Source organism: Vipera ursinii (assembly GCF_947247035.1).
Source record: "Vipera ursinii genome assembly, chromosome: 3".
Lineage (NCBI taxonomy): Eukaryota > Metazoa > Chordata > Lepidosauria > Squamata > Viperidae > Vipera > Vipera ursinii.
Genome location: NC_139516.1, coordinates 104,524,900 through 104,540,591, shown reverse-complemented (window position 1 = coordinate 104,540,591; position 15,692 = coordinate 104,524,900). Strand labels below are relative to the sequence as shown.

At 38.5% G+C, this 15,692-nt stretch overlaps 1 protein-coding gene across 1 annotated transcript in view; it reads left to right on the top strand.

Annotated features, from left to right (window-relative positions):
* HMCN1 (hemicentin 1) overlaps positions 1 to 15,692 on the top strand; it is a gene marked incomplete at its 3' end in the record, with an annotated part of 535,761 nt that overhangs the window by 146,051 nt on the left and 374,018 nt on the right. Inside the window, 2 exon segments of the mRNA XM_083360257.1 lie at positions 9,957 to 10,077; positions 11,200 to 11,463. Coding sequence (XP_083216383.1) covers positions 9,957 to 10,077; positions 11,200 to 11,463 — 385 coding nt within the window.

Here is a 15,692-nt window from a genome sequence, read left to right as displayed (position 1 = left end):
CCAACCCATCACGAACCTATGGACAACGTTCCTCCAGGCCTTCCTATCCTCTACCATCTTCTGGAGTCCATTTAAGCTCACGCCTACTGCTTCAGTGACTCCATCCAGTCACCTCATTCTCTGTTGTGTCCTTCGTCTCTTGTCCTCAATCTTTCCCAGCATTAGGCTCTTCTCCAGTGAGTCCTTCCTTCTCATTAGGTGGCCAAACTATTTGAGTTTTAGCTTCAGGATCTGGCCTTCTAAAGAGCAGTCAGGGTTGATCTCCTCTAGGACTGACCGGTTTGATCACCTTGCAGTCCAAGGGACTCGCAGGAGTCTTCTCCAGCACCATAGTTCAAAGGCCTCAATTCTTTGGCACTCAGCCTTTCTTATGGTCCAGCTTTCACTGCCATACATTGCAACTGGGAAGACCATAGCCTTGACTTTACGCACTTTTGTTGACAGGATGATGTCTCTGCTTTTTAGTGTGCTGTCTAGATTTGCCATGGCTTTCCTCCCCAGGAGCAAGCGTCTTTTAATTTCTTGGCTACAAGTCCCCATCCCTGGTAATCTTGGAGCCCAGGAAAATAAAATCTGTCACTACCTCCATTTCTTCCCCATCTATTTGCCAGGAATTGAGAGGGCCGGATGCCATGATCTTGGTTTTCTTAATGTTAAGTTTCAACCCAACTTTTGCACTCTCCTTCTTCACCCACAACAAGAGGCTCTTTAGTTCTTCTTCACTTTCTGCCATTAGAGTGGTACCATCTGCATATCTTAGGTTGTTGATATTTCTTCTGGCAATCTTAATTCCAACTTTTGATTCATCTAGCCCTGCCTTTCTCATGATGTGCTCTGCATGTAAGTTAAATAGGCAGGGCGACAGTATACAGCCTTGCCGGACTCCTTTCCTGATTTTGAACCAATCAGTGGTTCCGTGTCCAGTTTTCACTGTTGCTTCTTGGCCCACATATAGGTTTCTCAAGAGACAAATAAGATGATCTGGTACGCCCATCTCTTTAAGAACTTGCCACAGTTTATTATGATCCACACAATCAAAGGCTTTGGCATAGTCAATGAAGCAGAAGTAGATGTTTTTCTGGAACTCTCTAGCTTTCTCCATGATCCAGCATATGTTGGCAATTTGATCTCTAGTTCCTCTGCCTCTTCGAAATCCTGCCTGTACTTCTGGTAGTTCTCGATCCACATACTGCTGGAGTCTAGCTTGTAGGATTTTAAGCATAACTTTACTAGCATGAGAAATAAGTGCAATGGTGCGATAGTTTGAACATTCTTTGGCACTGCCTTTCTTTGGAATTGGAATGTAAACTGATCTTTTCCAATCCTGTGGCCACTGTTGAGTTTTCCAAATTTGCTGGCAAATTGAGTGTAGCACTTTTACTGCATCGTCTTTTAAGATTTTGAATAGCTCAGCTGGAATACTGTCACCTCCACTAGCTTTGTTGTTGCTCAGCTTTTCTAAGGCCCACTTCACTTCACATTCTAGGATGTCTGGCTCGAGGTCAGTGATCACCTCATTGTGATTATCAGGGACATTAAGCTCATTCTTGTATAGTTCTTCTGTGTAATTTTGCCACCTCTTCTTAATCTCTTCTGCCTCTGTTAGGTCCCTGCCATTTTGGTCCTTTATCATGCCCATTTTTGCATTAAACGTTCATCTCTCCAATTTTCTTGAAAAGATCTCTGGTCCTCCCTATTCTATTGTTTTCTTCTATTTCTTTGCACTGTTCATTTAAGAAGGCATTCTTATCTCTTCTAGCTATTCTCTGGAATTCTGCATTTAATTGGGCATATCTTTCTTTTTCTCCCTTGCCTTTCGCTTCCCTCCTTTCCTCAGCTATTTGCAAAGCTTCCTTAGACAGCCATTTTGCTTTCTTGCATTTCTTTTTCTTTGGGATGGTTTTGGTTGCTACCTGTTGTACAATGTTGCGAACCTCTGTCCATAGTTCTTCAGGCACTCTGTCTATCAGATCTAATTCCTTAAATCTATTTGTCACCTCTATTGTATATTCAAAAGGGATATAATTTAATTCATACCTGAGTGGCCTAATGCTTTTCCCTACTTTCTTCAGTTTAAGCCTAAACTTTGCAACAAGAAGCTCATGGTCTGAGCCACAGTCAGCTCCTGGTCTTGTTTTTACTGACTGTATAGAGCTTCCCCATCTTCGGCTGCAGAGCACATAGTCAATCTGATTTCTGTGTTGACCGTCTGGTGATGTCCATGTGTAGAGCCGTCTCTTGGTTGTTGGAAAAGAGTTTTTGCTATGACCATCGTATTCTCTTGACAAAATTCTATCAGCCTGTGCCCTGCTTCATTTTGTACTCCAAGGCCAAACTTGCCTGTTATTCCGATTATCTTTTGGCTTCCTACTTTAGCATTCCCATCCCCCATGATGATAAGAACATCATTTTTTGGTGTTAGTTCTATAAGGTGCTGTAGGGCTTCATAGAACCGGTCAATTTCATCCTCTTCAGCACTGGTGGTTGGGGCATAGACTTGAACTACTGTGATATTGAATGGTTTGCCTTGGATTCGAACTGAGATCATTCTGTCATTTTGAGGATTGTATCCCAGTATTGCTTTTCCTACTCTTTTATTGACTATGAAGGCTACTCCATTTCTTCTGAGGGATTCTTGCCCGCAGTAGTATACCTGATGGTCATCTGAATTAAATTCACCCATTCCTGTCCATTTTAGTTCGCTGATACTTAAGATGTCGATGTTCAGTCTTGTCATCTCTTGTTTGACCACATCCAGCTTTCCTTGATTCATGGATCTTACTTTCCAGGTTCCTATGGAGAGAAAATCTTTACAGCATTGGACTTTCCTTTCACCATCAGACACATCCACAGCTGAGCATCCTTTCGCCTTTGGCCCAGTCGCTTCATTCTTTCTGGTGCTACTAGTACTAGCCCTCTGCTCAATTAAGTAAAAATAACATTGTTACATTTATCAATAGTTTTTAGCTTATACATATCCTGATTGCTTTAACATTCAATCTTTATAGACAATCAATATCCTGTATTTAGTTTTTCCCAATTTTTAGCTTCCCATCAATGTTTAAATGTAACATTTAATATTTATAATTTCCAAGTTTTAGGTAATCAAAGTTTCCTTTACCACAATTCATCAGAAAATCTAATATTCAAGATATGTGTCCTATCTATTTGAATATATTCTATTTCCCACTGTCTTACATCATCTAATTGATAATACAGTATAACATTCTTATTTTCTACTAATTTCCAAATGTCTTAAATTTAATAACCAAAATTTCTCTTATTTCAACATCAAATACTTCCTTTCTTTTTCTCTTAATATCTACTATCTCATATTTAAATTAATACAGTTCTTATTTTATCAACTACATAAAGACATGTTTATTACATTTATCATTTTTAGCTTATATATATCTTAATTACTTTTACATTCAATCTTTATAGACAATCAATATCCTATTTATTTGTTTTCCCCAATTTTTTATTTCCCATCAATGTTCAAATTTAACTTTTGATATTTATACTTCCAAGTTTTAAATGACCAACTTTTCTTTATCTCAATTCATAGCATAATCTAGTATTCAAAGTACACATCTTATCTGTTTGAGTATATTCTATTTTAATTAGTAACATAACATCCTCACTAATAAATCCAAACCCCAATTTTCTTCAGCCTTATTCTAGCTTTCTTTCTTTGCCAACTCGCCTTCCATCTCAATGCTTTTAAATCATCAAATAGATCTCCCTCTGTTGTTGTATATATTATTTGAGATAAAAAAGACCATCCAATTGTTATTCTTTTGGAAGGACTAACAAATTGTCTCTCTATTATTCCATCACCCCGTAGTTGTCCTGGAATGTTTATCTTCCCTTCGGTCTGTTCTTGCTCCTCAGATTTCTTCTGGTTTATATAGAAAGTCTTTTCCATTTTCAGTGTTATCAGTCCCTTTTGTGGGTTTTCCATTAACTGTGTTTGTTGGTCCATTGAATCCTCTATCATAGTGTTTGATTGTTCCACTTCTTCTATTGTGTTCTGTGTAGCTGATTCTTTAACTGTAGTCAAAGTTAGGGTTTGAATATCTTGGCTGACATCTTGTTCTTTTCTATAGTGTCTTATTTCATCAGAGGCTATAAGAATAGTTTCATGAATTGCTTTCAACATAGAATCTGTTCCTGATATTCATCCATATTCTCTTAGTGGTATATTAAATTAAAATCTTTACAATCGGGATGGAAATAATTTTATCACTGGGTATAGAACACAGCTGAGCTTCTCACAGCTGATATCTGCCAAGGTTGAAGGAGTCTTATCTGTAGGAGTCTTATCTGGGCTTCAAGCCAAGTCTCTTTTAGACAATAACAGGTTGTAGTATCAGTCATTAATGCCCTTTAAGGTTTTTTAAATCCAAAAATTTTATAATTCTTTTTCCAGGTTTACTTCTTTTTTGTAAGTAAAAACCCAAATCTTCAGTAGGGATAAAAAAATCTTTTCGTCCCCAAATTTTTGTTGTTGTTAGCTGCGAAGTCGTGTCCGACCCATCGCGACCCTATGGACAACATTCCTCCAGGCCTTCCTGTCTTCTACCATCTTCTGGAGTCCATTTAAGCTCACACCTACTGCTTCAGTGACTCCATCCAGCCACCTCATTCTCTGTCGTCCCCTTCTTCTATTGCCCTCGATCTTTCCCAGCATTAGGCTCTTCTCCAGTGAGTCCTTTCTTCTCATTAGGTGGCCAAAGTATTTGAGTTTTAGCTTCAGGATCTGGCCTTCTAAAGAGCAGTTAGGATTGATCTCCTCTAGGACTGACCGGTTTGATCGCCTTGCAGTCCAAGGGACTCGCAGGAGTCTTCTCCAGCACCATAGTTCAAAGGCCTCAATTCTTTGGCGCTCAGCCTTTCTTATGGTCCAACTTTCACTGCCATACATTGCAACTGGGAAGACCATAGCCTTGACTATACGCACTTTTGTTGACAGGGTGATGTCTCTGCTTTTTAGTGTGCTGTCTAGATTTGCCATGGCTTTCCTCCCCAGGAGCAAGCGTCTTTTAATTTCTTGGCTACAGTCCCCATCTGCAGTGATCTTGGAGCCCAGGAAAATAAAATCTGTCACTACCTCCATTTCTTCCCCATCTATTTGCCAAGAATTGAGAGGGCCAGATGCCATGATCTTGGTTTTCTTAATGTTAAGTTTCAACCCAAGTTTTGCACTCTCCTTCTTCACCCGCAACAAGAGGCTCTTTAGTTCTTCTTCACTTTCTGCCATTAGAGTGGTATCATCTGCGTATCTTAGGTTGTTGATATTTCTTCCGGCAATCTTAATTCCAACTTTTGATTCATCTAGCCCTGCCTTTCTCATGATGTGCTCTGCATATAAGTTAAATAGGCAGGGCGACAGTATACAGCCTTGCCGGACTCCTTTCCCAATTTTGAACCAATCAGTGGTTCCGTGTCCAGTTCTCACTGTTGCTTCTTGACCCGCATATAGGTTTCTCAAGAGACAAATAAGATGGTCTGGTACTCCCATCTCTTTAAGAACTTGCCACAGTTTGTTATGATCCACACAATCAAAGGCTTTAGCATAGTCAATGAAGCAGAAGTAGATGTTTTTCTGGAACTCCCTAGCTTTCTCCATGATCCAGCGTATGTTGGCAATTTGATCTCTAGTTCCTCTGCCTCTTCGAAATCCTGCCTGTACTTCTGGTAGTTCTCGATCCACATACTGCTGAAGTCTAGCTTGTAGGATTTTAAGCATGACTTTACTAGCATGAGAAATGAGTGCAATGGTGCGATAGTTTGAACATTCTTTGGCACTGCCTTTCTTTGGAATTGGAATGTAAACTGATCTTTTCCAATCCTGTGGCCACTGTTGAGTTTTCCAAATTTGCTGGCAAATTGAGTGTAGCACTTTTACTGCACTGTCTTTTAAGATTTTGAATAGCTCAGCTGGAATACTGTCACCTCCACTAGCTTTGTTGTTGCTCAGCTTTTCTAAGGCCCACTTCACCTCACATTCTAGGATGTCTGGCTCGAGGTCAGTGACCACCTCATTGTGATTATCTGGGACATTAAGCTCATTCTTGTATAGTTCTTCTGTGTAATTTTGCCACCTCTTCTTAATCTCTTCTGCCTCTGTTAGGTCCCTGCCATTTTGGTCCTTTATCATGCCCATTTTTGCATGAAACGTTCCCTTCATCTCTCCAATTTTCTTGAAAAGATCTCTGGTCCTCCCTATTCTATTGTTTTCTTCTATTTCTTTGCACTGTTCATTTAAGAAGGCATTCTTATCTCTTCTAGCTATTCTCTGGAATTCTGCATTCAATTGGGCATATCTATGTTTTTCTCCCTTGCCTTTCGCTTCCCTCCTTTCCTCAGCTATTTGCAAAGCTTCCTCAGACAGCCATTTTGCTTTCTTGCATTTCTTTTTCTTTGGGATGGTTTTGGTTGCTACCTGTTGTACAATGTCGCGAACCTCTGTCCATAGTTCTTCAGGCACTCTGTCTATCAGATCTAATTCCTTAAATCTATTTGTCACCTCTACTGTATATTCAACAGGGATATGATTTAATTCATACCTGAGTGGCCTAGTGCTTTTCCCTACTTTCTTCAGTTTAAGCCTAATCTTCAGTTTAAGCCCAAATTTTAGAAACATATAAATCCAGGTAAAATAAAGTTATTCATTCAGTGTTTTAAACTCCCCTGAATAGTCAGTCGCCACTGCTCTTAGAGGGTGAGATAGGATTTCCGTTTCCTCTCTCCACAGGGGGAAAAATACTTTGGGCAGCTTATACAGGTAGAAAAGATAGTTAGGATTGAAGAGAGATTCAGATCTCACCCAGTCTCATCCACACTGCTTTAGAAGTGCCTAGTGGTAAGTTTGACTTTGGCTGTCTGCAGCCTAGTAATGGGCCATATTTTTATGGGCAGTCTTTTGTCCATTGGTTTGGAGGGCTGCCCCAGATCAAGCGGAACAGCTATCACCCTCTCGTGATCAAATGGGAATCCCCTCCTTGCTTGTCACCCCTACAGGGCAACTTTCAACCTTTTCCAGTGTCCCCCAGCGGTGCAAAATCGAACATGAAAGACAGCTCACCTTCCAGTGTCTGTGGCAGCCACATTGGCAAACTAGAAGCCTGACTAAGAATATTCTTTTCTGCCATGCTTTAAGCAAACAAACATGGCAGGAATTATAACCATTGTGCTTCTGCAACAGTCAGGGTAAGGATAGGAATGCTCCAACTCTGGAAGTTTTTAAGAAGAGATTGGACAACCATTTGTCTGAAATGGTATAGGGTTTCTTGCCTGAGCAGGGGGTTGGACTAGAAGACCTCCAAGGTCTCTTCCAATTCTGTTATTTTGTTATATATATTTCTATTTCCAAGATACAGAATCTCACCATCCAAGAAGGAAAGTGATTGGCAGTTGCTTTCCTGGGACAAAAAGGTGGGAGGGAATGGAATTGACCAAGGAAAGGGTGGGGAAATCTGCTGTTTGGACTGTATGCTTTGCAGGTTATTGACAAAATGTGTCAATACTGACAGAATTAAGCCAGCATTAGCACAGGACAGGAATATTCTAAAAAAATAATTGTGGATATGCCCGTGGAGAGAATTGGTATTGTTTGGTTTCAGGCTGGAGTGCTACAGAGACAGGGATGCACTAACTAGTGCATTATGAAAGCACTAACTTTCATCCCTGTGAATCAGATTACCAAGTTAATTTGGTTTTCCTGTTATAAGGTTGACAACTGAAATGTAGGGTAGTAAATCATATTTGCCAAGATATTTGAACTGTGTCTGTGGACTGATTCACAAATATTACAAAGCAATACTGTGGTTTGTTACATGAATCTACCCATTATGGTTTGCATGATCTGTCTGCCAGAATCACTAGCCCAAAGATTCTGGCTGTCCTTGGTGAACAATTTGCAATTTGCAGTTGCCAGAATGATGTCCCTTTTCAAAACAGGCAGCTTGCTTAGAATTTGAGAATGACAATGTCAAAAGCTTCCTTTTCCCTGAAGAAATAAGTGTTCCATTTCTTTTCCCTGAACTATTTTTCCAAATAAATGTAACTTTATTTTCCTTTTGGTTTGTTGGTAATTAAATGGCATGCCTTGATTTAAAAAAGAAAGTTGCTTAAGTACTTTAATCCTGTTATAAATTGCCCATGGATATATTGTGTCAACCGTAAAAGAGATCAGTTGTTGGCATATTTGCCTGCAGACACTTAGCAGCTAATTAGCACTTGATAGCAGGAGTCATGTTGGCAGCCAAAAAAGAAAGAAATCATTTTCGCTAATCTATTGATCTTGACAGGGACTTGCCTTTGCCAAAAAAAACTTGGTGTGATGATTTTACAGAGGCAAAAGGTTAAGTAACAAAAATAAATGGCAACCTTTCCAATGAAGTCAGACAGATTTGTCCAACTGGATTGTCTAAACATTAATTTTACAGAAAACAATTCTTTTAATATATTTCCTATGTATCACTTTTACTAGACAAAGTAGATTTGGTAGCTGTGAACCCATGTATACCTTCAAATGTTTTCCTCTGCCTGTGAAGACCATACAGGGATATGTACATTCTCCATTCATGTTATTAATTTTAACGGTATGCTAGCTATTTATTTACTTGCAGTGTATTTGTTTATAGTATGTTGATGGGTAAAGGAAGCACATTATTTTGGGGATTGGGAATGGGAAGCATAGCATTGCATTGATTCTCTTCCTTCAATTGAGGCCACTTCTAGTCTCTGTTAGTAGATGGGTCACTGTATGGATTGAGACTTATATTGCCTCTCCTTGATATAGCTGTTATGTATATAGATCATGATAGCAGCAGCCACTGACACCACCAGGTGGCGCTGTACTGCAACAGGATTGGTTGGCCCATGGATGGCGGGAAATTCAGATAAAGGGATTGGCCTTGGGTGTACCTGGCCAGGTATATAAGGGGTCAGTCAGCCCTATTGTTCCAGTTCAGTCTGACTACAAATAAAGAGCTGACATGCTGCACTCATCTGCCTGGCGTCTTCCATGCGGTCCATGTGGTCCAGAAGCCACTACACAATAGTAGCACTAAAATTGGTGCCAATTCTGCAAGTCTGGAATAAATAAGCAAAACCAGGCCACTTAAAAAATTAGCTTCTTGGGATGGGGTGGGGTCAGTAGCAATTTGCAGACATCAGAAACTTTGATTTATATGATCATTGTCAGATTTATTTTGACCTTGTGGTGGCTTCTTCTATCTTCTTTGCTTTTATTTTAATGATGCTGAGCTTTGAGAACTTTATGAGTGGGTGGCTTGCAATTAATTTTTTTCATAAATGGTTTCTGCAGGTTTTCTATTTATTTGAGTTGTAAATGGCCTCACTCCAAAAGCTTTATTGACTAGTTATATTGCTTAATGTACCAGGAAATGTCATCGATCTGATACATATTTTGAAATGCATCTGACTTATCTATTTACTTATTGAGGTATGTATACTACTCCAGTTGGGAGGAATTCTGAACTCTTCTTTTGGTAAGAAGATTAAAATTAGTAAAACAGTATAACAAAAAAGCCAAATAAAACCATTCATAAGAAATCAATGAAAAGATGGACAACATTCACTAAAGAAAAGTAAGCATGTAAACACAATCCAATCCAATTCAATCAACATATATATACCATTTCAGACAAATGGCTGTCCAGTCTCTTCTCAAAAACTTCCAGTGTTGGAGCATTCACAGCTTCTGGAGGCAGGTCTTACAATTGTCCTAAGAATTAAATATGCTATGTGTCAGCAATGAACAGCTTATAAATAAGTGAATACAGGGTGTGCAGGAAAAAGAAAGTCCATTGTTTCAGTGGAATTTGGTTACCTGCTACAACCATAGACTAAACTTATAATAATATTTTATGGAACAGAAACTTTCATACTGTGACATTGGAATAGCTTCATCAATATTTTTCTAGATATCAAGTAGTGGACGACACTCTATTCGTATCACTGGACTTAGCAATATTGACTTCAGAGCTGGATTTTCCAGGAAGCCAACACTAGACTTCAAAATGATTTCTACCAGACCAGTACAAGGTTAGTTTCAATTTCTAGCTTGCATTTGACTGGTATTTATCTTACAGAACTGTTGCTTGTTTAAGTTATTACTGAAAGGCCCAATTTCCTTATTCAGTAGAGCATACAATTAGATATGCTTATAAATGTTTAGTTTTATTTTTCCAATGGAATAGGTTCAATTTTGAGAACAATCTTGACTTGATCTTGTAAATGGATATAGATTATTTTTCTGCTTTAAGATGTCAGTGACTATTACCTATTTCCTTTGGGTGTAACTAATAGTGAATAGTTCTAATTATGCTCATTAGAACTCAGTCCAGCTGAATATTTTGGCTTTAGAGTACAAATATTGACATCAGTATGTCTTTTCTAAGACATTGAAGTTACAATGGAGTGTATTCTTCTGATAATGGAATGATATTCCCCAGCATGGTTTAATGCTATAAAAATCATCCAAACAAATGGAAAACTAGATTATTTTTATAATAAATGAATGCAAAATAAATGAGAGACAGAAATAATAAATTGATCGATAGATAGATTTGTCCTAGAAAATCAGCTTAAATAGTACTACTGAGCCTTTTGAAAGTTTCCTAAAGTATAAGGAATGAAGGTTAAGGTATTTCATGAAATATAAAAGTAAAGTCTCATTTGAGTTAAAGTCAACTTTTGTTAGCTTCATGGACGTGTTTCCTCCCAAATCAAGAGAGCTATGTTTTGTCCATATGGCTGTTTCTTTTATTTGTCTTTTATTTCTTTTACTAAATGGCCAAATTCCAGTGCTGAAAGTTAACATTTCAGGTGTTGGGGGAATATAGACTTAAAGGATGGGCTATTAATGCAAAGTGGACAGTACTGTTACATGCAGCTTGATGGGCTTGTAGTTACATATTGAAATTTTAGATGGGTAGTTAAGTATTCTTTCTTTTATGTAACTGTGTTTAAGTCTATTCTGTATAGTCAGAATGGGTTTGGTGAAGCAAAATAGACATTTAGGACAGAGGTTCCAGATTTCTCACTCTGTTTTAGAGCAACTAAAATATACCAAGTTCTTCCTGGGACAAAACAAAAGATTATACTGCCTAAGAAAAATGGAAAAGGAATGATTGATGTAATTTTTGATTTGTATTTGGTCCATAGGGATACCTACCTACATTCTGCTCAATACTACAGGGATCCATCTTCCAGCTAGAGTAGATCATTTAGAACTGCTAAGCATCACTGGAGACCCCCTCAAGACTGTTCCTGTAAAACCCTTTCCTGAAAGTAATCCTTATGGAATCTGGAATATCTCTGAATTCATTCCACCAAATGAAGCCTTCTTCCTTAAAATAACTGGCTATGATAAAACAGATTACCTCTTTCAGAGAGTTTCAAGTGTTTCATTTTCTAATATTATTCCTGGTAATTATTTTAAGTCATTTTTGACAGGGCAGGGGAGTGGTTTTTACCTTTAGATCATTTATGTTGTTTAATCCCATTTGCATTTATCTTAATCTTTAGCTTGATAGATAGATAGATAGATAGATAGATAGATAGATAGATAGATAGATAGATAGATAAATAGATAATAGATAGATAATAGATAACAAATGATAATAACAATAACAACAACCCGCAGTGAGGCACTACCTTGATGTGGTTGTGGGGCTTGTGTACTCTGAGGAAGATGAAAACTATGCCAGAGGTTCAACCATATTGGACAGGTCTCATCAGAGGAGTCAGACAAAGAGTGTCTCTCCCATAAAAAATATGGTGAGACGTAAATTTCAGAATGCCATAATGGCTCAGATGTTGCCCAGGTTAATAAGGTCTGCGCTAGATGTTAGAGTTCCTGGTGAAAAATGGGTTATAGGACTCAGGACTGTTGGCTGAGCAACCAGGGCCAGCAGCTGCAGAACTACTGGAAGAAAAGGTGTTTACCCATCACAAATACACAGTGATTGAAAACAAATAAATAATGATATATTATTACAGATCAAGTCCAACAAGATCAGGATATCTAAAATGAATGCACCAGTTCTGGAAAGAACAACATCCAGAATCAGAAATAACAGAACAGAGACTAGCAGATTATGCTGATTTATAATACAAAATAAAGTATTCACAGAAACAGAATTGGATGAACTGCAAAGTTTTACCAAGGGCAAAGAAATCAAAGCCTTGCCACAAATAATTCAGAATGTAGAGGCAAGCCAGGGGGAGTTGGCAGTGAAGGAATCCAGCAGAGATATACAACTGTTCTCATTTGGAAACCAGGCCCTCTAACTAAAGAAATAAAGAAATAAAAGAATTGAAACAAAGAATAACTGAGCATCTAGAACAGCACAAAAACAACAGAATAAGGCTGCCTGCATCAAAACTTGTTCCAAAGAAACAGTTAGCACAAGCATTAAAAGATGCAAATACTGCAATATCAAGCACCAATTCACTGCAAGAAACAAACCAACAAAATCAACAAACAAGAAAAACAAATAAACAGTGCACCATAAAAATGGAAGGTTAGACTAGAAAATAAAATCAGCAAGTTAAGATCACATGCAAGCAAGCTAGATGAAAGAAAAGAAGCTGAAGAACAAGAAGAGCAAAGTATACCTAATCAAGAAATACCACTTAGAAACAAGGAAGATCAAGGAAGCACTGGAAATAATAAAGCAGCAAATAACAGGTATAGCCAGGAAAACCACTAGACACGAAGCTCAAATTGCAAATTATAGGCAGAATGTCAGAATCCATTTATATCATATTCATAAATGTATGTTTAAAACATTATTCCATGGATTCTGCCATCTCCCGAGGAGGAGGGAACGGATGTGTATTGAGCTGGTATTAGGCATTTCAAAGGAAAAGAGAAGCCTTTTGAACTGGGGAAACAAAAGGAGGGTAGGGTAGAAGTATCTGGCTTGTGTCACGGAAGAGAGCAATAAACATTAAAGGTCCTAAGTTCCTTTTTCCCACGAGAGGGATGATACGAGGTAAATGATGGGGGACTGACCAAATGGGGTTAAGGGGGAGTTGAACCGGGAACTCTTTATAAGGGTTTAGTTTGTAGTACGATATTAAGTCCTGTCTTGTATTCCTACAACCAAGCATGTCATAGTAAAGATTCTTTTTGGACTAGATTTGGCTCCAAGAGTTTTGTCTTCCTAAGACAAAAAAACCCTCCAATTTCAATCCAATGAGAAACATTTCTACCAATCCATTAATAGAGAAACTGCAATGAATCAGTCAGTACCTGACAGGGAAGAAACAGTGCAGTTCTGGAAGCAGATATGGGATAACCCAAAGAAACACAACAAGGATGCGGCTTGGTTAAAAGAGGTGGATGCAAATAAAACAGAAGTTGAAATAAAAGAAGTAGTAATAGCAACAAAAATGGTAGAAAAAAGAGCAAGGAAGATCAAAAATTGGTCAGCACCAGGTGAAGATGAACTGCATGGGTTTTGGTTGAAACATCTAACTGTTATATACCCACTCATTACCAAGCAGTTCAACAATATACTATAAGGAGGAGAAATTGAAAAGTGGCTAACAACTGGGAAAACCTACCTAATAATGAAAAATCCAGCAAAAGGGGCAACACCAGGCAATTACAGGCCAATTACCTGCTTACTAACAACTTTCAAATTGCTAACTGGTGTGGTAGCTGATGCAGTACAACAGCATCTAGTTGAAAACAATCTTTTTCCACCCGAGCAGAAAGGAAACCGCCCCAATAGCAGAGGAACAAAAGATCAACTCCTAATAGACAACATGATCTTGGAAAACTGCAAGAAAAGGAAGAACAACCTGAATGTGGCATGGATTGACTACAAAAAGGCATTTGACTCTCTGCCACATGACTGGATAATCAAGTGCTTAGAAATAACAGGAGTCACTAGAAACATCAGAAAATTTGTGTAAAGATCGATGGCACAATAGAAGACACAGTTGCAGGTCAATGGTGAAAGACTGGGAGAGGTTAATATCAAGAGAGGAATAATTCAAGGAGATTCATTATCACCACTACTATTTGTTATTGCACTGTTTCCTCTGTCAACAATACTGAATAACTCAAGACATGGCTATCAACCATCAAAAACATCTGCCAGACTATCCCACCTCCTTTACATGGATGATCTGAAGCTGTATGGAAAAACATCATCTGAAATAGAATCGCTGCTGAACACTGTCCGTATATATAGCCAAGATATTGCAATGGAGTTTGGCTTGGACAAATGTGCCACACTTACTCTCAAACAAGGAAAAATAGTGAAAACTGAAGGAATAAAGATGCCCCACAAAAATAACATTAAGAGTCTGGATGAGGAAGATTACTACAAATACTTGGCATCAAGCACACTGAAGTCAAGAAAAAGATTAGAGGTGAATACCTCTAACGAGTGAAGAAGATCTTAAATTCCAAACTCAATGGAGGAAATACCATGAAGGCAATCAACACCTGGGCAATTCCAGTCATTAGATACACAACTGGAATAGTGGACTGGACTCAAGCAGAACTAAAAGCAATGGATAGGAAGACCAGAAAAATAATGACAATGAATCATGCCCTTCATCACACAGTGACATCGACAGACTCTATCTACCAAGGCAAATAGGTGGATGTGGAATGCTGCAAGTACATCAGATAGTTGAAGAAGAAAAAATGGCTTTGGAAGAATATGTGAAGGACAATGATGAAGATGCACTGAAATTAGTATATCAGGAAGGCTTACTGACTAGTGGAGAGACCAAACTGGCCTACAAGAAAGACCAAATGAAGAACAGAATAGAGGCATGGAAAGACAAAGCACTACATGGCCAGTACATTAAAAAAAATAGCTGGGAAAGCAGATAATAACAAGACCTGGCAATGGCTAAGAGCAGGAAAGTTGAAGAAAGAGACTGAGGGACTAATTCTGGCTGCACAAGACCAAGCCTTAAGGACAAATGCATACAAAGTCAAAATTGAGAAGACAGCAACACCTGGTAAGCTGCTGCAAGAAGATCACACAGACTGACTACAAGCAGCGGCATGACAAAGTAGCAACAATGGTGCATTGGAAGATCTGCAAGAAATATCATTTGCCTGTAAGCAAGAACTGGTGGGATCATAAAATAGAGAAAGTCATAGAAAATGATAAAGTTAAACTGCTCTGTGACTTCAGAATTCAAACAGACAAGCACCTGCAACATAACAACCCAGACTTAAGAATTGTTGATAAGAAAGACAAAAAAGTCTGGATAGTGGACGTGGCAGTGCCTGGAGACAGCAGAATAGATGAGAAAGAACTGGAGAAGAAAATAAAATACAAAGACCTACAAATAGAAATAGAAAGTCTGTGGCAAAGGCAAGCAAGGGTAGTACCAATAGTAATAGGTGCCTTGGGTGCAATCCCAAAACAACTGGAGCACCACTTGAATACCATTGGCATTGACAAATTCACCATTAGTCAATTGCAAAAGGCGGCCTTACTAGGAACTGCTTCCATCCTGCGACGATATCTATAATACCATCAAACATCCACATCTGCCTATCCCAGGTCCTTGGTAAGGACTCGATGGGTAGACAAAAATGAGAAATCCAGTCTGAACATCTGGCTGACTGTGCGATGATTAACAACAACAACAACAACAACAACAACAACAATAAT